This window comes from Sabethes cyaneus, chromosome 1 (genome assembly GCF_943734655.1).
Source record: "Sabethes cyaneus chromosome 1, idSabCyanKW18_F2, whole genome shotgun sequence".
In the NCBI taxonomy this organism is placed as follows: Eukaryota; Metazoa; Arthropoda; class Insecta; order Diptera; family Culicidae; genus Sabethes; species Sabethes cyaneus.
The window spans coordinates 139,323,550-139,349,239 of record NC_071353.1 but is presented as its reverse complement, the minus strand read 5'-3'; the positions used below and the strand labels follow the sequence as shown (position 1 = coordinate 139,349,239).

At 41.1% G+C, this 25,690-nt stretch overlaps 1 protein-coding gene across 2 annotated transcripts in view; it reads left to right on the top strand.

Moving 5' to 3' along the window:
- Window positions 1-10,734, top strand: part of LOC128732948 (uncharacterized) — an 88,130-nt gene extending 77,396 nt beyond the window's left edge. For both annotated transcript variants that reach the window (XM_053826558.1, XM_053826472.1), the window contains 3 exons: window positions 3,809-4,103; window positions 4,170-4,809; window positions 9,077-10,734. In XM_053826558.1, the coding sequence (XP_053682533.1) occupies window positions 4,055-4,103; window positions 4,170-4,809; window positions 9,077-9,974 (1,587 nt within the window). In that variant the 5' untranslated portion in view covers window positions 3,809-4,054 and the 3' untranslated portion in view covers window positions 9,975-10,734. The remainder of the gene's footprint in view (window positions 1-3,808; window positions 4,104-4,169; window positions 4,810-9,076) is intronic.
- The last annotated feature ends 14,956 nt before the right edge of the window (window positions 10,735-25,690 follow it).

Genomic DNA, 25,690 nt, shown 5'->3' with positions numbered 1-25,690 from the left:
TCTTTCTAGACTTCAGTTGAACTTTTCAAACTTTTTGGACTTATTGAACTCCTTTTCAGCACGTTTTGAATTTTCTTTGGACTTTCTAGACATTTTTGACTCGTTTCAGATTCTTTTTGGACTCATTTGGAATTCTTCATAGACTCTTTTGAGACTTCTTGGATCCCTTTGGAATGTTTCTGAATATATTTTGATTCTGTTTGAACCTCCTTTTGGTTTCTTTTGTATATCACTTTAACTTGTAGGACTCCTTTACTGCCCATGGATGCATAGTCGACGTAACGACCAGTACCATGATTGTTGAGAAAACGCATTTTTATCGTGAAAAACGTTTAAAGCCATATAATCTTTGCTTTAAATATTTTAGTAGAGTTTATTAATCAAAACAGGACTGATACGGTTTTATGATTCATTCGTTATTTATTGTGTTTAAAAAATGCGAACGCCAGTTTATGCGAATAAACAGACTGTTTTTTTGAACGATTATTCATATAACTTGGCGTAAAGCTGCAAAAATAAATAGCAACCATTAGCATTAGCATTACGTGAAACCAATAGCAGAGTAGCTTAATTTTCCTAAATTTCTCGAATATTTTCGAACAAACATATGTTGTTTGAGTATTGGGCATGTGAACAACATAGTTAAGAGTGTATAGGACCGGAAAAAGTACATTTTGGTCATTTTGGTTTTTACGTCAACTATGCATCCATCGGTAGTTTAGTACTACTTTTAGGCTCATTTTGGATTTTTGTCGACTGTTTTTATACTCTATTTGCATTTTCTTTGGACTTTATTCGGACTTTTTCGAACTTGTTGGACTCCTTAGAGTCTTTTCAAACTCTTTGGATTCGTTTTGAGCCTATTTTGAAATCTCTTAGAATTGTTTTTATTATTTTTGCATTCTTTTTGATATTCTTTGAACTTTTGGACTTTTTGGACGGCGCAGCTATTTTTAGACTGTTTCCAAACAGTTTTTGGATTTTTTGGACTTTTTTAAGATATTTTTTCAGCTCTTTCATGCTTTTTTGTAACTGTTTTTGAACATAATTTGTATTGTGTTTGACTTTTCTCTCTGCGGATTTATTTATTCTCATTTTGTATTTTTTTTTAACTTTTTAGCACTGTTTTTGGTTTTTAATGTATGCTGTTAGGACGCTTTTTGGATTCTTAAGAATTTTATTTTGAACAATTTTTAGATTTTTTTCGGTTCTTTGACGACTCTTTATACACTTTTTCGTTTTTTAGATGCCTTTACTCTTTATAAACTACTCTTGGATGCTTTTTGGACTCTTTTCAGACCGCTTTGGACTGTTTCCGGACAATTTGTAGACTTTTTTGTAGTACTTTTGGAGTTCCTATGACATGTTTTTAAATGCATTTGAATTCCTTCCGAATTTATTTACACTCCTTTTAAATTGTTTCTGTATTGTTTTTGGACTCTTTTTGACCTTCTTCTGGATATTTATAGACTCTTTTTGAACGCTTCCTGGACTCTATTTGTTTGCTTAGGATTTTTTTGGACTCATTTAAGACCTATTTGAACATTTTTCGAACTTTTGGACGTGATTTTTTTGGACATATTTTGCGTTCTTTTTGATTTTTTTTGCTGTTGGATACGTTGTAGACTCCCTTTGCAGTTTTCTGTTCTCTTTTTAGACTCTCTTTCTTTTTGGAATTCTTCTATACTTGATTTGCAATTTTTCTGGACTTTATTTGGACTAATCAGAACATTTTTGAATCTGTAGACTCTTATTGAACTAATTATGGATTTTTTTTTTAGAATTTCTAGACTTTTTTGGACTTTTTTGACTCTTTTTAGATTCTTTTTGAGCTCTATTTGTACTTTTAACTGTTTTCTTCAACAGATTTCGAGTTCTTTTTTGAAGTATTTTTCGATTTTATGAATTCTTCGGACTTATTGGACTCCTACTTTCTTACTTAATCATAAGAAAATGACTAGAAAATTAATGGAAAATGATTAGAAAATGGTTAGAAAATTACTAGAGGCCGCGGGACTTAAACGTTCTTTAAAGACTTGACCTTTCGTTATCCCTTCGACAGACTTTGCAGCCAGGACAGTTAAGCGGCTATTGCAACATTCCTATTGACTATAGTCTAGCAGCACCACCCAGCCGAGATTTGAATGTACCACTGGCTTACTAGACCAGTAACATATCTTGAAGCCAGTTAGCTTCAAGTAAGGTTTAAGTGGTTAGAAAATTACTCTAAAAGTTAGAAAATTGCCAGGAGTAAGAAAAATGTCTCAAAAACATTTAGAAAATAGCATGAGAGTGGCTAAAAAGAGAATGGCTAAAAATAATAAAATAAAAACAGGAAAATTCAAGAAAACTGAATAGACAAAGGCTTAAATATGCGTAAAAAAGGACTAGATAAAAGATAGAAGATAATTGGAAAATTGTTAGAAAATAGCCTAGAAATATTTGGAAAAAAAACTAGAGCACGATTAGAAAAGGGCTAGAAAATTGATAGTAGTGACTAGAAAATGTCCAAAAATAACTAGAGAATTACTAGAAAATGACAAGAGAATGGCTTTAGAGCAACTTGGAAATAGCAAGAAATAAACAGAAAATAACCAGAAAGAGACTGGAAATTTACTAGAAAATGGATAGAACATTAAAAATAAATAAACATTTATTACAAAAAGCAATAGTCATTTAGAAAATGGCTAGTAAATAATAGGAAAATAATTTAAACATGTAACCATGTACCACGAACACGGAATTTATACTTTTTGTTTTTACCTTTTGGCTTTTAGCTTCTTGTTTGTGGCCTTTGATTTTTGATTTTTGACTTTTGTTTTTAAAATTTTTGGCCTTGATCTTAAATTCTTTTTCAAGTCCAATTCCATTTCTAATCTTAAGTACAATTTGAAGTCCAAATTATAATCCAATCTCTAGTTTATTTATCTAAGATGGGCTTCGATTATAAACTATTAAAATGGGTCAACCACACCTTGTGGTGTTCCACAAGGCTTCCATCTTGGTCCACTACTGTTCATCTTGCTTATTGATGAAGTAGAAAACATTTGAAATCATCCTAATTTAATTTAATCCATTTTAATTTAAGTAACCGATAAGAAATTCTTTTTGAAATATTTTACTACAGGAATCAGACTCTCCACCATCAGGCTCTAAAAGAAAATAGCTCTCGTTTGAAGAACAAATGTCGAAACTATTAAGGCGGAATCCAGAATGTCCCCACTGTGCAGTGTGTACGAAATTTTACTTAATTAAAGTAATAAGCAGTAAAGTAATAAGATTACAGCAGCTAAAAGCTTACAGTTTACAGTAATGGAACTAAATCACTAGTTTTGCTCTAAGCTGGTTTAATATTCGCTTCCACGGTTCCGAAGCTTCAATTCTTCTCACACAAATTTGGCCAGACTGCTGCTTTTCTGCTAAGTATGTAGCTGTTTCAACACCAAATAAACAACACATTAGTTCAAAGCACACCTGGCTGCTCGGGGGAATTACCGCCGATGCTGAGCCTGACGCAAAACAACAACCCACAATACACTCTCTACTCTACACTCTGCCGTGGGGCTGCGGCTGGCTGGGCTTACAGCATCCCATCGAGACCCGGCAGAGGATTAGAATCCGTACAGCTCTCCGCCCTCAAGGGTGCTGGTGCTCTGCTCATTTTGCGTGATGATATATAATTGAATTCAGTGGAAATTGAAAAGCGAGCGCCTCGTTTCCTTTAACATCTTACGTTACGTGTGTTCCTTTTGTGGTGGAAACTGTGCTAACGCGGTTTTTCATCTCCGGTTTCTTTTTCTTTTTTCAGACATTTTTCTTCTCATCGAAAGGATAACTGCAGAGTGCACACTGAAGCGGGACTTAACCAGATCAACTGAGAAATAATTTCAAATGAGCGGAAATGATAGCGCTGAAGGGATGATAATGGCAATAAATTAGCGTCTGGTTGCCCGGGAGAGCTTTACACTGTGTTGCAGACCGAGCCCGAGGCGGCGGATACTATCCAGGTGCAAGCATCGTGGGTGCGAAGCGTGAAAGATATTCCATAAGCAAAATGACTCTCTACTGGTGGAATCATTGGTTCTGGATCACCGTCTGCGGTGGTAAGTTTGAACGAAATTTAGTGGGTGCTTCCTTTGGGTTGATGTTTAAACTTTTTTACATTGCAGTTGTGCTGATTGAATGCACCCCGCTCAGTTCGATCGATTCCTATCCCAGCAAACTGGCCAAACTAGAGGAAAACAGCAACAAATCAACATATCTGAAACGGGCTGGTGAGTTTGCCAGCTCAGCAGCAGGAGCAGGAGGAGCGACAGGTGGCGGCGCTGGCAGCGGAAGACCTGGACCCCATTTCATATCATCACTTCCACCAATGGCAGCCGCCGCCAGCGGAGTGCTGCCCTTGCCCGCAAACGGCGGCGGATCACAAACGGCACCAACCGTCAACAGTATCGCCTCGGACGAAGCTTTCGTTTCAGATCGCCAAATGGACATCGATGACACATTCGCTGGCGGTGGAAGTTTGGCCGGTTCGGACTTCGCACCGGGGGCGGGAGTGATGCGTTACACGCGAAAGGACAGTGATGCGAGTGGCAGCAGCAGTACGACACCGACGACGGTTGAGAGTTCCAGCGTAGGTGCTGGAGCTGTAAGCGACGATCCGTCGGTGTCCAGTACGACGGCGGCGGCAACGGCCGCCCTAGGCGGTTCCGACCGGCGGTTCAAGAAGAACGGAACAATATTCACTCGAAACGAGCAGAACATCACGACACTGAAGCTGAAGAACTACAATCGAGGAATGGAACGAGAGTAAGTTGTGTTAAGTTAAGAATCGGTTATTGAAATTGAAAACTGGAATGCTATTGAGTAATTCTCGTTAAAACGGGGCCAATACTAACACAAGTTGAAGACCTTATTGGACCTTATATAAGAACTTTTGTACTCTCATTTGCTAAGGGGCCCGACATTTAAAAAAGCTAAATTCTTAGCAAACCTTGAGATCTATATCTTCTGATATTTTCAAAATTTGCAATGAAACAACCAACAAATGGCATGGTTCTGTAAACAAGAAGTGTTGCCATATTGGATTTTATCAAAATCCATCATTTCCGCGATGAGCCCCAGCAGATTTTTATTTCATTTCCCAATACAATTCTAAGTGCAATTCAAATTTAGGTGGAACAAAAGGTGGAACACCCGACCTTTCATAAGAGTATTTTAGCCTTCCATAGGAATATTTAATTATCACAGAAATACTGGCCGTTTAGGTTTACATTTTCAAATTTTCGAAGGGCAATTTAATTTAAAATCAAAGTTTAAATTGGACAACAAATTAGAATTGAAATCGGACTTCACATTGAAATCGGACAACAAATTAAACTTAAATTTGGATTAATTTGAACTTTACTGAAGTAACAACTAGTACTTCAAATCGGACATGGACTTGAGACTAGGCTTCTAGTACTAGGTTTTAGCTTTCTATACTACTTTTCCTCATTTTCACTTGTTTTCCTATTTTTCTGTCCCATGTTTCCTGTTTCATTGTTCCGTTTTTCTTCATTTCCTGTTCGATTCCGCCCTGTTTTCCTCATCGAGCGAAAATGTTTTTCCGTATTCGACATTTTTTTATTCATTTTTTCCCTCTTTTCGTTTCTAGTTTTCATCTTTTTTTCTCGTTTTTCTTCTTCGTTTGTTCCGATTGTTACGTTCTTTCTTCTTTAAGATACCTCGCTTTTCTTTCTTTTCAGTCACGTTGACTCTGTTTTTGGCTCTCTTTTCTTTTCTTTTTCTGTTCTATTTTTCGCTCCTTTTCTTCCTCCATATATTTCTCTGTTCCTTTTTTTTTTGTTTTTTAGCATTTTGATGTCCGTATTTCCTCTTTTCTTGTTTCCGGTTTTGTCATTTTCCGTCCAGTTTCGACTGTATTTTTTTCTTTTAGGTCCCGGTTTATGTTTTTTTCTCTTTTGAACTTGTTTATTTTTCAAGAAGGAAAACGCTTCTTTTCTATCCCGTTTTTCGATTTTATCTGTCACATTCTTATTAAGTACTGCGTTGTATCCTTTTCTGTCACGTTATGTTTCTCTTTTTTTATTTATCCTTTGTCTCCGTTTTTTACTCTCCATTTCCTGTGTCATTTTCTTGTTTTTTGGTTCACGATTCTCTATTTTCCTACTCGTGTGGTTTCCTATTCGTGCGTTCTTGTATTTTACAACTTTTCAATCCCTTTAAAACCACTCTCTAATAAAAATCAATACCAACCAACCAACTTTTCAATCCCGTTTTTTCACCTTTTCAGTCTAATTAGTCTTCATTTTCTGCCTTGTTTTGTAGGTTTACTTTAACGTTTTTATTCTTTTTTCCTTTTAACCTTTTTCTTTAGTTTTTTTCCATCTTTTTCTGCAATTTTTCCGTTTTTTGTCCAATTTCTTTTTATTATATCCCCTTTAACCTGTTTTATTTTCTTTTCCCTGTTTATTTCTCTTTCTTGTCTCGTTTTCCCCTGCTTTTCTCTGTCGTCTTTTTCTTTTTCCGCTGTTCATTTTCTCTATTCCTGTTCTGTTCTATTGATTATGTGCCTTTTTCCTGCGTTTTGATTTATATTTTGTCTTTTTTCTTCCGTTTTCCTGTCTCGTTTTTTATTCGTTTTCCATCCCGTTTCAACTTTTTCCTTTTTTTCTGTCCCGATTTTCATCTCAGTTCGCGTTCGCAAATCCTTTTCTATCCTCTTAATATTGCGTCGTTTTCTCTCTTTTACTTTTACTCCAATTTTTCTCGAGTTTTTCTTCGTTTTCTATCTTATGCGTTTCTCCAGAGTAAGAAGCAAAACAAAAAAGAAAAAATAGAGCAGAAAACACAGAAAAAGCACGAGGAGAACGTGCCAAAAACTAGACAAGGATATATGAGAAGAAAAAAGGAAAAACGCGAGAGAAACGAAAATCAAAAACAAAAAATCAAGAAAGAATGAGAGAGAAAAAGTGGAAACAGAGAAACCGAGAGAGAAAAAGAAAGAAAACGAGGCAAAAAATTAGGAGAATGGACAGAAATATATTGAAGAGAAAACAAGGAAAACCTACAAAGAAAGCGAAGAAAATATAACGATAAATTGGATAGACAGGATAGTAGAAAAAACTGAATAGAAATTGGGGGGAGAAAATATGTGACCAGGAAAATGGAGAAATGAGAAAAAGGCGAAAAACGAGACAATGGGAGTTGAACAAATTAAAAGAGAACGTGACACAATAATCGAGACATGAAGGATATAAAAACGGGATATCAAATAGGGGAAAAACGGAGCAGACAAAAAGACGTAAAACGTAAAGTACATATGAGATACAAAGAGTCAGACGAAGAAAATGGAATGAGTTGAAAACATGAAACACAGGACTGAGAATAAAAAATGAGACAGGAAACCAAAAAAAAATTGAGGAAGGAGAAAACACAGATAAGAGCACCAAGGAATGTGACAAAAACTGAAACAAGAGTGACAAAAACTGGACAGATAGAAAAAGTGAAAAACACGAGAAAGAAAAGAAATAAAATCTGGCATAAAAAAAATATCAACGAAAAACATGACAAAATGTGAGGAAATATGAGACATAAAAAGAGAGTAAAAGTGAAAAAGAAGAAAACGGGAGAAAAAGAGGGAAAACGTGGCAAAAAACGAGTTGACTGGACAGAAAAAGATTAGGAATGGAAGAGAAGAGAAAAAAATGAGAGAAAAGAAGGAAACACCTCAAAGAATACGAAGAAAATGAGGATAAACTGGACAGAAAAGTAGAACAAAATGGGGGAAAACAAAAGGAGAAAATATAGGACCAATAAAATAACGAAGGAACGGAATAGACGAAGTCGGAAAGTGTGAAGGAAAGGAGATAAAAAGAAATGGCGTGAAAAACAAACGAAGTAAAAAACGTGCTTGAATGGGAGGGAAAATGAAAAAGACAATGAGGAAACGAAAAAGAGAAAATATCCGAGCATGGAAATGAAGAAACGAGTATAGAAGAAGAATAAAAACGGGACAGAAAGAGAAAAAATTAAAACGGAAGACAAAAAGAAGAGAATGGAAATGAAAAACGGAACGTGACATAAAGGGAAGGGAAAGCAAGACATCATAGAAGGTGGAACAGACGAAAACGAGAAACGGTATAGAAAAACGTAATAAGACCTACACTGGGACCGAAAAACGAAAAAAGTCATAACGGGACAAAGAGTGATGGAAAACCAGACGTCGAAAGAGGAAAACTGGTCTGAAAGAGAAAGAAAAGAGGCGAGAAACGGAAAAAATAAATCAGGACTCAGAAATAGCATTCAAAACGGGGAAGGAAAAGAAAACACAGAGCAAGAGTAAATAGCGGACTGAAGAAGGAAATACGAGAGAGTGAAAGCGAGATAAGAAAGGAAATACAGAACATAGAACAAGAAAAAAGAATAGCGAGAGGGTAAAAAATAAATAGAGGAAACGAGGAAAACTAGAAAAGGGGTCAAACAGGATATATAAAAGGAGATGGGATGGGACAAAGAAACGGAAAAATGGGACTGAAAAAGTTGGAAAGAGCAACAGGAGACGAACTAAAGATATATTTAAAACCAAATATAAAAATATCTAAAACGAGTGATAAAAGGGAAAATTGGAGGGGAAAGGGGAAAAAGGGACCCAAAAACAGAATAAACGTAACAGAAAAGAAGTAATAAATGAGCATCAAAAAGAGGAAACATCTTACGGATGAAGCCGAAAAACGAAAAAAAAGGAGACGAAAACAGCTAGAAAAAGATGAAAACGAAAAATAGGTAAAAAAATGAAGGAAATATGAAAAACGGGGAAAACAATAGCAAAAATGAGTGAAAATTATTATGAAAAACATAACTGAAAAATAAAAAAATGATACAGGAAGCGAAGAAAACCCGACCGATGAAACAGGAAACACGGGACTAATAGGAAAAACGGAAAGAAACGTGAGAGTGACAACCAACAAAAAAACAACACAGTTAGTGAAAGGCTGCCGAATCCTGGAATCTAACCGCAAATAATTTTACTTCTACCGATACACAGTTTCACAAACAATTTTTATACTTTTAGTGATCTCAAGGAACCGGCCCGCGTCCCAGAGCGTGGAACTCGCCTGGTGGAAACCCTCCTGCTGACGGCCGTTGACAACAGTACCGATGCAGCGCTGCTGACCCTCGAGCACGGAACGGAACAAGTCGAAATGGACGAGGACATCGGGAATGGTACTGCCATGAACGTGGCGAGCAACATTCCGGAAGATCCCCCCGAAGGGGATAACGCAACACTGCTGGTAGCCGCCGCCGCCCGGCCTGTGCCGATGCCGATCGATGACGTGAACCCATCCCGACCGCCGCCGCCCTCGCTGTCCAGTGACAACCGCAGTAGCTTTAATACTGGTAGTAGTAATAGTAGCTTTAGTAGTAGTGATAGTAGCAGTAGTGGTGAGCGGGATATTCCCGACGCTAGCCATAGTGATAGTGCGAGTAATGTCAGTGCGAGCGATCGGCGAATCGGCAAGATTCTGTCGTCCGATTTTCGGGACTTTGTCGGCAGCGGAAACAGCCCGAATGCCAGCAGTTACATCTCGAGAGCGATAGCATTTTCCACCCAAAATCTACAGGAAGGAATTGACGATCAAGATCATCCGCTGGAGGATGACGATTATCGGCGCAGTTCGCGGGCCCAACAGCGGTTGAATTTGGGTGCAATATCCGGCATATGTTTGGCTTCGCTGGGATTGCTGTCCATCATATCGGCGGTCCTGATCATCCTCTACCGGAGGTATGTGTACATTAACAAGCCGCAAACGCTGAGCGAACCGGACTCCAGCGGGTACATCGACGACAGCACCATTCGGGACAACTCCGACGAGATGTACAGTCTGGATAACGATTCGTTCTTGAACTCGCTCGAAGCAATGACAATTCAGAACTACTGGACCGACAACGTAAAGCATACGAAGTTGTAAAGCTTCGCTTTTTTTCGGAGAAAGATAACTAAATTCAACACTAAATGACACTCTGTGAACATACTATTTTACACTTAGTACCTACGTTATTTATAGATTACAAATTTTTTGCAATCGTTCCATCATGAGCCGTCCCTAATAGTGATTGATAATAATTAATACCTACTTAGTTATTGAGTTAGCATTACATTACTGATAACATTCAAGCTAGAATTTAGTGTCAACTAACTAGGCAGAAGAAAAATGTTTTCCTTCGTTTTCGGTTACCTCGTTTTAACTTAACATTCCATTCGTTCGTTTATATTAATATTAAAAAAAAAGAACAGACAAAACGGTGTTCTAATGCCGAACAAGCATAATTGTAAGACAAGACATTGTGATTCAAGTTGGTACACAGAAACGTAACAGAATGAAACTGGAATGGAGTAGGATACTTATATTTATAGGTGGTACGTATCATTCATTGAGAGCAGCATCAAACCGGACGAAGGTTTTTTTTTACCGAGATTTGAAAAGCTGACTAGTAAAATAGAAAGAAGTGCATAAAATATTGCGTCTCTTGTGGTTCAAATTCGATTATAAGCAAATAGCAAAAAGAAACAAACAAAAAAAGAAATCAAATCAAAGTACTTAGCATGTGTACTGTTGTAGTAGCGGAAAGAAAAACAAAGGCGGCTACGACCGTTGTGTCATGAAAAATTGTACAACTCTTTCAGATTTACTTAGATTTTTTGTGAAATAAACATCACACTGAATTGGAATGGAGGTGTACTTTGTTGATTTATTTGAGAACAATACTGTGTAATTTTAGAATTTTAGACTCGCTGAGTCACTGGATATAACCCAAGTAACATTTTTGTTGTATAAAAACTTATCAAGCACTTGTTCCACGGGAATAACCTGTACAATAGTTTAATATGCTCTTATACAACAAAAATGTTGCTTGGGAAAAGCAAGATCTTACGACCCAGTTTCATTTGAAGTGAGTGAATCGCGTTCGTTTTTACTGAATCCATGAAACTTTGTTTGACCAGAAAGGACCGGGTAGATATAATGGTTATTGGCAAAATTTCCCATATTTACCTGTTTTTGTTTTCTATAAAAATAAAAACATTTTTGTGAAGAAGGTAGTTTATCTTAACATTTCCAAATTCCGCTTGTCTAGATTTATAATCTTTTGATGCCAAACAAAGATACATATTCGTTTAAGGAATCAAATGGTAAGATACTTGTTCAAGACACAGTTTTTGACAAATGAAGAACTGTTTACCCCACTTTTCTCCGTTCACGAAGATGTTATTAATCTATAGATTAATATCTCTGTGATTCACCGGGATTATAGACCTTTTTCCGCCATGAGAACAACAGGATATTTGATTGCGGCAATAAAAGATATATTTACTCAGTCAAAGTCACGAAAATTTGGCTAAAATGGTTTTAGTTTAGCCAAAACTACAATAAATAAACGGGGGCTGTGAATCAATTGTAATAAAAAAAATATAAAAAAAATTAAATATAGGAAACCAGAGATATTTACTTTTACATTAAGTTAATTTTGGTAAAATTTGATCAAAATGTCAAGAAACAACCATTGTCCTACATTACAAAGCATTTACGCATTTTCTCGTCTACTTCGGGTGGGCAATGCGATACCTAATGCAACAACCATGAAGATGTGGGTGGAAAAATGCCACAGAGCTTGTGCATAAACCCTATAGGGTAGTTGATCCAATAGTTGTGGTAGTACCAATAGTTGCGTTACTATTCATTAATGCATTTTTCCGTCACCGTAGCATTTTAGATAAAACAATTACATTCATTATATAAAACAGGTTTTTAGAAGTATTGGTAGTTAGACTACACCATTTAAAATTAAAGCATTATTTGCTAAAATGCCAATTTTCCAAAATCCAACGCGCAGTTGGAGCGCACAACTATAGGCGCTCATCTATAGTTTTGCTACGATGTTTTTTCACTTAGCAACCTAGCAATGTATATGGAATACCACAATTAACCTTTTATAAGGCCGTGGCAATTATATTGCCACCAACGAAAAATATTTGTTTTGCGTCTATAATGACATCAATATAATTATTGGAGCAAAATAAAAAAAATTTGTTGGTGGCAATATAGTTGCCACTGCCTTATAAAGGGTTAAAGGAACATCAAACTTAATTAAGGAAACTTTAGCGCAACTGTTGGTACAATTTAATTGAATCGGAAAATTCATTTTTTCTTTATAAAGCTTCTCGTACAACGAAAGCAACTGTCTTACCTTGTGACAAATACCTTTTATTTGATAAATTTATATCCCACAAGCATTAATTGAAGCATATAACTCAATTAACAGGTAAAATGAAGTTATATTGTGCTTAGTGGCGCAACTAATGGATCATCTACCCTATATGATTCAACCCGTGTTGTTTGCTTTTACCACAGTTGATTGCTTCAGTCAAAACGGCGCCAGAGAGTGCTGCGATTCAAAGCGTTCGCCGTGCCCTCTTCTGGTGAAACGGAATGCATATATTTTTCCTCTGCTAACGAAACCACTTACTGTCAGAGACATCTTGAGTTCTTTTTCTATAACCGGGGGAAAGATGAATAAAACAGCAGAGGTCGCGATAATTTATTTTCGTTGGTGGCTAATCTGGCAAATTGATGCACACTTCCGTTTCAACATTTTGGAATAGGTATCTGTAACAGAAACAGAACGGATCAAGAAAATATAAAGGAACACGTGAGCACCAGAAACAGGGCTGTCTAACATCACCGCACAGAGGGACCGTTCTAAAACAGACGGTCAAAAATATTTTCTCGCCTTTCCTGACGGTTTTGTGCTTAGGTATCTTCGGAGAAGTTACTCTTTTACATCTTATAATTTTTTCTTACAATTCGATATTAAGGAGAAATCACACTTGAAAAAATTAACCGTTTGTGGGAACTAGACTAGAAATTCATGAGTTCAACAAAACTACAAATTTTTATCACACTTTGCTGAAGGTAGTAGGTATCTACGTCGTATGGTTTGCGAGATATAATTGTCTCTCTGTTGTGACCACTTAAAATCAGTTTATTAACCTTTTTGCACATAAAACCTTTTCTAACTGGTTTGACATGTTCTAGAAACATTTTTGTACCATTGAAATACATAACTTTCTAAAAGATATAAATATCGTATGTTGCTTTATTTGCATTTTAAACTGATTTCAAGCAAAATTTTTATTATTTTTACAAGCAACTTTTTTCGTTAACACATCTTGAACAGCTATAATATATAGTAGAAGTATGCCGAAAAATCACGGCCGGGTTTGCTCAGACAAATTAGCTTTTTCACTAATGGTTAGTTGAGTTATTTATTTACTTTTGAGTTTACTAGATTTATTAAAAAATTAAATTGCACCGAGATTTCAACTTGTTTGGATATCCCATTTTTTACAGTGCACAATATAGATGGTCATTGATGGGCAGGTAGGGGTAAATTTACTCGGAAACCTCACCTGTACCCGTACCCGACGGGTACCAGCAGCAAACAAACTTTTTCAAGAATCCTAGAACGAACTTTCTGAAACAGATAGTGAAAAAGACATAAACGAAACCTTATGAAATCAATTAACACTCGAGTCTCCAGCCTCAATGCCCCCTGGCATCACCTTAAGGGTATTACTTCAGGGAGGGGCTATTGTGCTTAACGCACCCTCGTAGATAACTACTGGACTATGATAGTTAAGCTATTTACTCGCCGTTGATCGGCTCTCCAGCGGTTTTGTAGCTCAAATACAATCTGGGTAGCAGCCGCATAGACCGCTCTCCAGACGTCCGAGCTAGAACATATCCTTTGGACTAAGTTATCCGGAGTAGTGTCCTGTCCGCTCACTGCCTGCATGTTGCTTCTCGCGCCCACGAAACGAGGGCATATAAAGAAAATATGTTCTGCAGTTTCTTCTACAACCACGCATTCGGGACATGCGGGGGACTCCGCATGACCGAACTTGTGCAGATACTGTCTAAAATAACCATGCCCTGACAGAATCTGTGTCAGGTGGAAGTTGACTTCGCCGTGGCGCCTGTCGCCCCACCCGGACACTTCCGGAATAAATCGATGTGTACACCGGCCTTTTGTGGAATCCGACCATGCCCGCTGCCATGTTGTCATCGAGGCCGATCTTGTGGTACTCCGTATGCCTCTAGTTCCACGTTGGTTAAAGCACTCTACGTCCTCACTGATGATGATGCTGATAGGCATCATACCCGTTAAGACGCAGATTGCGTCATATGAAACTGTACGATACGCACTCGCCACTCTCAAGCACATGAGACGATAGGTACTTTCCAGCTTACCTAGGTAGCTTTTGGTTCCTAACGCCGATGACCACACCGGTCCGCCATTCCCAGGTATGGACTGGACCACGCTGGCTAATAGCCTTCGCTTGCTGCCATATACCGCAGAGCTATTAGACATCATACGAGACAATGCCGAAATAGCTGTGGAAGCCTTCCTGCAGACATAGTCGACGTGGCTCCCGAACTTGAGCTTGTCGTCGACCATGACTCCCAGGAGTTTTAAGAACCGCGTTGACGAAATAGTGCAGTCCCCGACGCTGATCCTTGCTTGCTGCACCGACTTGCGGTTGTTCACCACGATAACCTCCGTTTTATGATGCGCTAGCTTCAGTTTCCTGGAGCGCATCCAACCTTCGACAATGCTTATAGAGTGGGCAGCCGTCAACTCAACCTCTCTGATAGATTTCAAGATGATATCGTCCGCAAAGCCGACAATCACCACCCCTACCGGGAACTTTAGCTTCAACACCTCGTCATACATGACGTTCCACAACATCGGGCCCAGTATGGAACCTTGCGGAACCCCTGCGGTGATTGGAACGCACTTCTGACCCTCCTCCGTTTTGTAGCACAGCACATGATTCTGGAAATAATTTTCCATTTGTACAGCGACACCGGCACTTGGACGTTCTAAAGCGAATTGACTATGGAGTCCCAGCTAGCGCTATTAAACGCATTTCTCAGCGTGACAACTGCGCAATAGCGGATACCTGTCCTCTTACGCTGGATTGCCACCTCGGCTGTCTTAGTGACAGACAAGATGGCATCCACCGTAGTTTTGCCTTTTCGGAAGCCGAATTGGTTTCTTGACAGACCGTTTGTACCCTCCGTGTACTGTTCGTTATAGTCTGTTAAGGATAACCCTCTCCAGCACCTTGCCGGCAGTATCGAGCAGATAAATCGGCCTATATGACGAGGGGACACCCGGAGGTTATCCCGGCTTCGGCAATAGGACCAGGTTCTGTCGCTTCCATCTGTCCGGGAAGTGGCCATCTTCCAGGCATTTACTCATTGCTGCTCCGAATAATTCGGGAGCCTCCGAAATAGCCGCTTTAATGGCCAAATTCGGGATTCCGTCTGGTCCCGGTGCCTTGCTCACCTTTAGGGATTTAGCGATCTCAATGAGTTCCTCGTTCGTAACGGTCACTTCCTCCCCGACCTCTTAATCGCCGTCACCCACGTTACTTTGGATGTTCGGCTGAGAGGCCGACCTAGGTCGACCTTTCCTAGGCATGGTGGCGTCACACGCTCGCGACAGTACCTCAACCAAGTGATCAGCGGTCGGATCGGGCATACCGCGATAACCGCACTCTCTTCGGATCGCTTCCACAAATACTTCGGGTTCGAAGTATGATGTCTTCAATACTCGGGTGGTTGGAGTGTCGGCTCTACTCGCCGCCTGCCGCCTCGTTATCTGACCGACACCATAGCGGACCGCCTGATGATCACTGTGAGTGTAGCCATTGTTAATCCTCCAGTCTCTTATCAGACCAGAAATGCCGAAAGTCACGTCGATGATAAACTCCGCACCGTTCCTACTCAAGGTACTTCTGGTGCCGATATTGGCTAGCTCTACGTTAAGCTTTGCAAGAGCCTCAAGCAGAATCCAACCCCTATGGTTCGTGCGACGACTTCCTCACTCTACCGCAAAAGCGTTAAAGACGCCCGCCATAACCAACCACCGGCCTTAAACCAGTCAGCACAACTGATACTCGGTCTACCATCCGCGTAAACTTTGGCAACCGCAAATCCCTCGCCTGCAGTTGACACAATCTCCTGAACCGGAAACCTGTTTGTAGTCCATATAGCCGCCGTCCCGGACCTATCCGAGACCCAGTTGCCTTTTCCGGCATGTCCATTGCTGACTCAGAAACTGTTTGGTGTAACAGCTGCTGAGTGCTGCAGTGGTTCAGGTTGAGTTGTGTCACTTGCACTATGAACATGGCTTAGTCCCCGGCACACCGGCCGAGCACCTTGGACCTCCCGTTACGTGCTTTGCGTCTCGTCTACCGTACATATCAGAGACTTGGGAGACTCCGCGCAGTCTCTCGCTTTATGGCCAACACTGCCACATCTACTGCACAATTGGCTCCTATCTGTCTCCTTGCAGTTCCAGGCTGTATGTCCGTGCTCGATGCACTGGAAGCAAGCTTCCGACTGCTTGAGCACGCTCAGTGGGCATTCCGACCACCCCACTTTTAGTCTAGCAGCTTTCAGAGCTTTGTTTCCGTCCACCAGCGGAAGTCGTATGGTGGCTACCTGGGTCCCGGCCGAACCCTTGCGTAAGCGAACCGCCTCGGTTGCAACCACCACTTCGCTTTGCTCTTTGAGAGCTTGTACGACCTGGCGCACTTCGGTGATCTCAGCCAGGTTCTTAAGCTGGAGAGTCACTTCTGGTGTGAGAGCACGTACCTGCACTCCGTCCCCAAGCACTCCTGCCGCTATGGACTTGTATGCGAAATTCTTCTTGGTGGCGTCCTCGAGGATCATAACGCTCGTGTGTGAGCGGCGGATGCTCCGTACGTCCCAGATCCTTGAGTAGGGCGTCTCCTCTCATGGCCTTCAGAACCTCCGAGTATTTCGACCCGTCGGTTTTCAGGATAAGACAGTCGCCCTACTTTGCTCGCTTCCTTGCCAGCTTAGGTGGAGCTGTTTTTTTACTTGAGCCTCCTCCGCCATTTCTCTTGGCCTTAACCTCGGTTCACGGCCTACCCGTCTTGGAGCTTCCCGCCGGTTCATCGGTTAGCTCTGCCAACCCGCTAGCCTGAGGGCTTTTACCAATCAGGAGTTTTTTCGGTCCACCAGGGGTGCTATCCCCCGGGGACTGTCTCAGACGCTTGGTGGACGCCTTATCGCTGCTGGTAGCGCTTTCCGTGGCCTCCTGGGCCGCGTTGCGACACTCCTTCAACGGGCAGGCGTCCGTCTGTACTGCCTTCGACACGTTCACGGTCACCTTCTTCGCCTCTCCTGCACGTGTCACGAGGTCGTTGTGCGTTTTGGTCGCTGCATTCAAGGTTCTCCGAGGTATGAGCAAGCTCTGCTTCAGGTCCTTGGAGAAATTGTCGCGACCTGACGTGAACTCGATTATTATATCGAGCTGCTGTGACGCTGCTACCACTTTAGGTACTGCGTCTCTATTCTTCTCCATCGCCCTGATATGCGCTGGGCTGTTCATCGCTGTGTCCGGCGTGGTAGGCATACCGCTGCCCTTGCCACCCACACTAGCGCCCCTAGTTGCATCCTTCTCCACCGTTGGTGGAGAACGCTGGATACCTCCTCTCGCGACCGGGTTTCCACCGTATTTGCACTTGTTGTATTTTTGATTTTGTTTTTCAAAAGAATCCCACGAGTTGAGGGGAAAGAAAAGTCCGCCACATCAGAGCCCCTCATGATGCGGTAACGGCGGATTACTGTGGAGGGCGCCCTGGTACTCCACAGGCTCCGTTTGCGGTTGAGTATTTGTAAGCCACCCCCCGCCCTCCCCCCGCCATTCTTCCCACGACCCGCATGACACCTTGGATAAGGGTTTTATCCATTCACTTTTTTTTACATTATAGCCATGGATAACAGCTATAAAAACCATCTTCCTTTTGGGGCTTTGGACCATCTGCTCTGGTTTCTAGTATTTATAGATTCATTCGAACCTGTCCGCATACGACCCTAGTTTCGACCGGTTGTCCGATTTCTCCTAAGAACCGTATCCCTGATGGTACCACGAGCAGGTAGGGAGAGTAGTTGCTGAATAAGAGGCTGTGGAATTCCGTGGTATCTATTTTATAGCTGCATGTATAAAATAAACCGCGAGGTTCTGGAGCGCATTATAAAACCATTTACCATCCCCACAGTTCGGTGTCAAATGGGTGAATCGCATTCATACTTGACGCCAGCGTGCAAAACTTGTATACAGTTATTACAGGGCCTATAGACTACCTTAAGACAACCAAAGAGTACTCAATTTTGAATTTAATTGTCAAAATTGCGAATTTTCCCTGTCTTAGAGCGGTATATCTATTATAAGCTCTGTATTGGTTATGTAAAGTTAGTGCTAATTCCCGTCGTACTAAAAAAAGTCAGATTTAATACGAATTTTCATCATTTCTTGGATGGATTTTAACGAATAATCGAAAAGATCTAGTACTGATTTGACTCAAATACGTTTTCCTTCCGATCCGTGATTATGATTTTACTAAAAAGCGATATAGTAATCGCATTTTATTAAGATTACGCCACTGACTTTATTTTTCAAATTCATCGTACCGTTTTAAAATTCGTCCATCTAATTTTCCTTCGTCCGAACCTTAAATCACAACAATGTTTACGAACTGAGTGCGCATGTATTTGTGTAGGATGACACGACAAATATCATTCTGCAAAAATTTCAACCGGTTATGTAAGGTTTTCGATAATGCAGACAAAAACAGTTTGCTTTGCTTTTCCCGCTTAAATCGTATGGAAGCATTTGCTCTAACTCTTTTATTCATACGGCCTAAGGTATCACGTGAGTTAGGGTATGTTGCTGCTTCGTCGTAATTGCCTATTCCCGTCCTATCCAACACAAATTATTAAAAATATCAGCGATTTTTATGACACACAATGCAAAATTAGTTATTTCCTAATATTTTAGTTTGTTGACTATCATACGCAATCAATCAAAGTGAGCTGAGATTTATTTAAATGCCATTTTTCATTAAAGAATTCCTAGTAGCCAAATTTCCTGTCGACTAATCGTTTCAATTTCTGTCACTCATAAAATGACAATAACTCACGCAAGGCATTGTCGTTATTCTACAGCCGGGAAAAGTTGCATGACCTGCAGAAATTTTGCACAGTAACATTTGGCATGCCGTCCTATACAAATACATACACGCTAGCTTCGTAAACATTATTGTGATTTGTAGTTCGGACGATGAAAAATTTTGAAGGACGGATTTTAAAATGGATTTAAGATATAAAGTCAGTTGCGTAATTTCAATAAAATGCTTTAAAAAACGCTTTTTAGTAAATTCAAAGTGCACGGATCGGAAGGTAAGAGTGTTTGAGCCAAATCAGCAGCAGAACTTTTGGAGTATTCGTTAAATCCACCTAAGAAATGATGAAAATTAGAGTGGCTTTCCTTAATACGACGGGAATTAGAAATAAACCCTACTTTCATTTTATGTATGACGGGCATTGAAACAATCTGTCGACATGTTTTCGTTGTCACATGAAAACGGTAGGACATTTGGCAGCTAGGAATTCTTTAATGAAAAAAAGCATTTAAATAGGTCTTTACTTACTTTTATTAATCGCGCATGATAGCTAACAAACAAAAGTATTAGTAAATAACTAATATTACATTGTGTGTTATAAAAAATGTGGATATTTGAAAAATTTGTGTTGGATACAACGGGAATAGGCAATTACGACGAAGCAGCACCAGACCTCATATTGATTTAACTGTTATACTTGTTATGTGTATGAAATTAAGGTACGGTTCTACAAAATAGTTGTAGTGAAAAATCCAGAACGTTGGGATATGCAATAAAAATCTAATCAGTGCTAAAGATAAGTGATTAGCAATTGAAAATACAGCTAATATTTTCCATTATTTAAGAATCTTGATTAACCAAATAATTTTTATTAATCGCATGGCTTTCCTCACACCAAGTCGAGCTCACTCTGTTCATCCCTGCATAGTATTTTTCCTCGCAAACCACCGCACTCAATACATTCTAAATGGTCCGAACCGATCTGAAAACGAAAAGATTTATTACACCCGAAACATCACCGCAGCAGCAGTGAAGCGGTAGTTAGGACAATTATTTCCGAAGCATCAGCATCTTCGTTGCTGGGGAGCCACCGCACCGCACAGTTTAAGCTCCTTTGGCGATGCTGCTGCTGCTGTTGCGTATTCCTGGAGAATAACAACGTGATGCCACCCCGAAAACCACCGAGATTGGTGGTCGTAAGCGTACGCAACATTTATAACTCGATAGAGCCTACACCCAGGAAGGCACAGCGCGACAACGAACCGAATTGCGGCCAATTTGGGAGGAACAGCGTGTGACGCAGTGAACATCGTTCGGCATCCTGTCCTGGATCGGGGCCGTAACGATGGCTGAGGCCATTGATGACACCATGATGGGCTTCTTCTTCCTCCACGGTTGGTCATGTCGTTGGTGCCGTACCGGATCCACGTCCGGGAAGAAATGGCCATTTTGCCCAAAACATGCGGAAGATGGAAAGCTTCCCAATTTGATTCATTACCTTTTGGCGGAGATATATTGCCCAGGGGGTGGACAGGGATCGAATGCAAACTGGGCTGGAAATGGCTGCGTGAATGGTTCGACTTGTACAGCGCTGCGTGAAGCATGGCCGGAACTCGGTTGGACAAACCACGTTGGCTGGTATGGTTCCAGTGTACGCTTGCTGACATATTTATTAAACCAGATCGGAAACTAAAGTGAAAATCCAATATTCACTACTTTTGAAATTTTTGTTTGTTGAAGTGAAACGTTCCAATGTTCAAAACAATCGTTACCGTTCATCACTGACTGAGGAAACTCCATAATTACCAATTCACAGAGTCATATATTACAAGAGTTAAGCTCACGAAAAACTTCCACATTCCATCAGTTGTTGCTCTTGCTCTGTTGCAAAAGCTAAGCTCGGAAATCTGTTCAACCCGTTGTTGCTTCTATACGAGATAGAAACAAAGTTCGCCCGTGCCCATGTTGTGTGCTTCATAAAAATGAAATATCGCCCCCGGAGCAGCTCGTCTAAGTGGATCATTTGTTTGACTAAGTTTGGTTTATGGTAAAAATATTGGCTACAGTGCAAAATATGCTTTGTTTTATGACACGCGGATGCAGGCTGGAATGCAGCTTGCCCATGTGTTTCCAACAAAGAATTCGAATCGGGAACGAACAGTCAACCTGTCTCCGAAAGCCGGTTAACCTTCTTCCACTCGTAAAGAATCCAAATCCACCAAATACAAATCTTTTAATTATAGAAAATCGGACGCCAAATCTGTGTTCATGTCTATTTATCTAGTGGCGAGTTTCCACCAAGCCACTGCCACCCGGTCCCGGTTTCGTTGGCACCCACCGAACGGGGCTGAAATGGCTCTGCAGCTTAGTCAGTGTTATTCTAGTTTTATGACTATTGTTTCATTTGCCAGGCACGACTTGTACGCGCTGCTCTCAAGGCACCGCCAGTACTGGCCAGTCTTCTCAGTCGAAACGAAAAGAGGCAAAACGAACAGATCGTCCCCAAAAGGATACAAATGACATAAATAGTGCAGAAAAGGGAGCAGCACCCGGCTAGGAAAATAGTGCGAGGTTAAACAAGTGCCAGCTAGAAGTACCAAAAGTAAGTAAAATGACTTTTATATGGTGTGTCCTCTGAACTGCCGCTGCTGCTGGTGTCTTGCGAAAGGACACATAGCACAAGAAGTGGAGCACATAAAAATCGCATTTAGCCCCGGAGCACAAACACACACACGGACTCACCGACGGGCGAACGGTCGTTTGGAGACACCCGAGACACCGATAGTGCGATTGTACCATCTGCTAAAAGCTGGGCCATCCGAGGAAGGGCAACATAACATTAAAAGCATGTCACACAAACCTCCGCTCCCGGTTTCACCCGGAGGACCGGAGGACAACCGGTGCGGTGGTGGGTGGTAATGGACTAAACTGGGGGGCCTGCTCGTTCAATAGAACTAGACTGTGATGGCGAAAAGCGCTACTAACTAGCTCCCATGATCCTGTGCTTGCTGCTTCGCCGATGTGCCACAGCGGAAACAAAGGCGACAACATCGAATACCGGGAGACTGCCGTTTGCGGCCGCTCCGTTTGTCACACGTCCGTCCACGTTCACGGATCCACCGGGCACCGGGAGCAGAGAATGCCAGCAGAGCGCCAATTTTTCCTATAAAACTAAAAAGTAAAAATTTGCTCCACTCCCAATAAACCACATTTAAATCCTTTGACCATTTTTATTCACTTAACTTCATATTCTTAGATCCCATTTTTATGTACTTTTCTGATCCTGGAAGCCATATTATTATCCGGTGAACTTAGTTTTTACAGCATCCTGGCACTGCCGTCACATCGCGTCGCTCGCCCGCTGGATAGGAAGTTGCTGCGACATTTACTTTTACACTCGTATGCTTAAATTGGGAACAAGCTTGCTGTGTGGGTTTGCACAACCAGGTTGGAATAGTTGGGCTTTTCTGGCTGCCGATAGGATTCTCCCACAGAAGAGATGATTATTATTTACGATTACGGAAGGGTAATCGAGTGAAACCGATGCAAACAGGATGCTTTGGTTGTGCAACCTTGCAGCAGCGTTGTGATAACGATAGGCAATGCTTTTAACCCTTTATAAGGCCGTGGCAATTATTTTGCCACCAACGAAAAATATTTGTTTTGCGTCTATAATGACATCAATATAATTATAGAAGCAAAATAAAAAATGTTTGTTGGTGGCAATATAGTTGCCACTGCCTTATAAAGGGTTAAGGTACAATGTTTCACGAAATTGGAATTAACTCCGACAAACTGTAATTAAATCTCAGTGGAAAAATTTCACTGAATTATATTGGGAGTGTATAGAATCGCAGTAGGCATTTATTGTTAGGATCAGTTAATTTGCTTACACCTTAGTGTCACCGAAACTAGCGCGTCGCAAATCGTTCCGGGAGGCTCGCAATGAAAATCCCAAGACTGTCCGCTCGTACTGTTTCCACAATGTGTGATGCTCGGAAATGATTTGGAGAACATTCTATATTAACAGGAAATCAGAACCGAAATTGAAATCAAAACACACCTCAAAAATTGCAGGTAATCCAGAAAGCAAGGAATTCAAAAATATAAATTGTAGGTACCGGAAGAACGGAACGTGAAACAAAATCTTGAGACATAAAAATGTTCAAGTAAGTTCTATGAGCATTTACTAACAACATACAATTGCGTCATAATGGATAATAACGTGCACTGCTAGGCCTTTATCTGGACAATTTTCTGAACAAGAATTCTATTGCCCCGGAAGCTACTGCAAACTGAAAAACTCTCTCACTCTCTCTCTTGCCATCTTTCTCTTTTTCTATCGCTATTTTGTTCTCTCCCTTTCGCGTCATCTGTTTCTCTCGTGCTCTGCCTCTGTTGCTCTCTTTCACACTGTTTCAAGCAGTCGTCTCCATTCAACTCGATCTTGGGCAAAGAGTCGCCAATTACCAAGGTGTCAGAGAAGTCGTAATCGCTTTTAGCCTGGACCAATCATTTTGCACGTTGGACCCCTCTGTTCCTGGTGTCGGTGCGGTTCTTGAAGAGAACCCTTTTCATCGTATGCTGTTGTCCAGCAACCTTACGACGTGTTCGGCCCATCGTAGTTTACGACTTTCGCCAGATGTACGATGGAAATCTCTCCAAGCAGTGCTTCCAGTATGTACTCCACCATATATCGTCCTCAGCGCCTTCTGCTCGAACCCGGCAATGGTGCGTATGCCCTCCGAGAGCAGCGTCACAGTTTCAGGTCTATAAAGAACTACTGGTCTAATAAAGGTTTTGTATATTGTCAGCTTCGTATAACGGCGTGTTCGGCAAACCGCGTACGTACACTATCTGCCACAGCTGGTTTCGTTAGACTGTATCGTATGCTGCTTTGAAATCAATAAAACTATGATGCGTGGGCACGTTGTACTCCCGCCATTTCTTCAAGATCTGTCGGATTATATAAATTTGGTCCGTAGAGATGCGAGCTCCCATGAAACCCGCCTGATAATTCCTTACAAAACCCTGTGCTATCGGTGACAGGCAGCGTAACAGGATCTGGGAGAGTATCTTGTAGGAAGCAATCACCTGCGTTTTGCCGTTATGTTGCAACAGTCGAGCCGATCACCCTGTTTGTGGATGGGATAAACCTTTTTCTTCCATCCATTCCTCCGGTAGCTTCTCCTCCTTCCAAATCTTGGAAATAACCGAGTGTAGAGCCGCTGTCAGCATTTATCGGCCAAGTTTATAGAGCTCAACTGGCCGGATTGATCCTTACCGTAGGCTTTGGTGGTCTTCAGCAACCCGATTTTTCGGGTAACTTTTTGGAGTGCTGGGATCATTACCAAGTTTACTATTTTACATTACTAATTATTTTCGCTCCGCCCCCTTCTACAATTTCACCATTGAGGTATTCATCGAGCTGCTGCTTCCATCAGTCGCTGCTGCTTTCCATCAGATTCCCAGATTCCCTACGCATGTAAGATTGCGCTATGCAGCCCCCACGAAATTGGTTCACCTTCTCGTAAAACTTGCGCATGTCATTAGTTCAGAATACTTTTTCGAATTCTTCATAAGCTGGCCTCCTTCTGGAGGTTTTACTCCTCAGGATCATAGTCAGCCGGTTCCTTGCACGTCGGTATTTGGCTAAGTTCCACCACTTTCCAGGCTTGACATACACTTTTCGCTTCGATTTTGCTCTTTTGATTACTGCATCTCAGCCAAGCAAAATTTGAATAAGTGATGTATGGGGCGTTTGTAGAATTTGTTATTATCTACAATATTGCTGAAGTAAGCATTACTGTGCATTTTGTATTTATGGCGCTATAAGGCTGCTACCCTCTTGGTAGCGAAAAGAGCGCTCTTTTTGCTACCAACGGCATTGCTGCCCTACAGCGCCGTAAATACTAAAGATAAAACTTCACTTTCTTCAGCAATATTATAGATAATTACTAGCTCTACAAATGTCCCCTACACCACTTTTTCAAATTCTTTTTGGCTGAGGAGCAGTAATCAAAAGAGCAAAATCAAAGCGAAAAGTGTATGCCAAGCCTGCCACTTTCTATCGCTTCTTGTTGGCATTCACCATCAAACCAATCATTTCACATATGTACGTAACGGCTGATACCACAGTAGTGGCCCTACGATGGTCGAGCGTATTCTGTTTCAATCGTCTTCGAGGGTCTTGAAGCACCTAACTCTCGGAAGATGCCAGATCGGAATATTACCGGTCTCATCCCGTATTCGTGCGTAGTTCTCGGCAGATAACGGGTTGTTCAGCTGCCTAATGTTTAGACAATGTAGACGGGGCTTAGACGTGTCTGGTATACGGTTGACAGTTTTAAGCGCACATATACTGCTACTAGGTGAGAATCAATATCCGCGCCTCCTACGGAATGTATGGTCGTGATGTGAGAGAAGAACCGAGCATCAATCAGAACGTGGTTAATCTGGTTTATTTTTCGGGTGATCTCCAGGTAGTTTTGTGGATATTTTGGAGTTCTTTCACCGGTTTAAGTATACATTTCTTCCCCGCCGACCTGAACGTTCACATCCCCTATGACGATCTTGAAGTCTCGTGGTGAACAGCTGTTGTACGTTGGCTCCAGCCGCGCGTAGAAC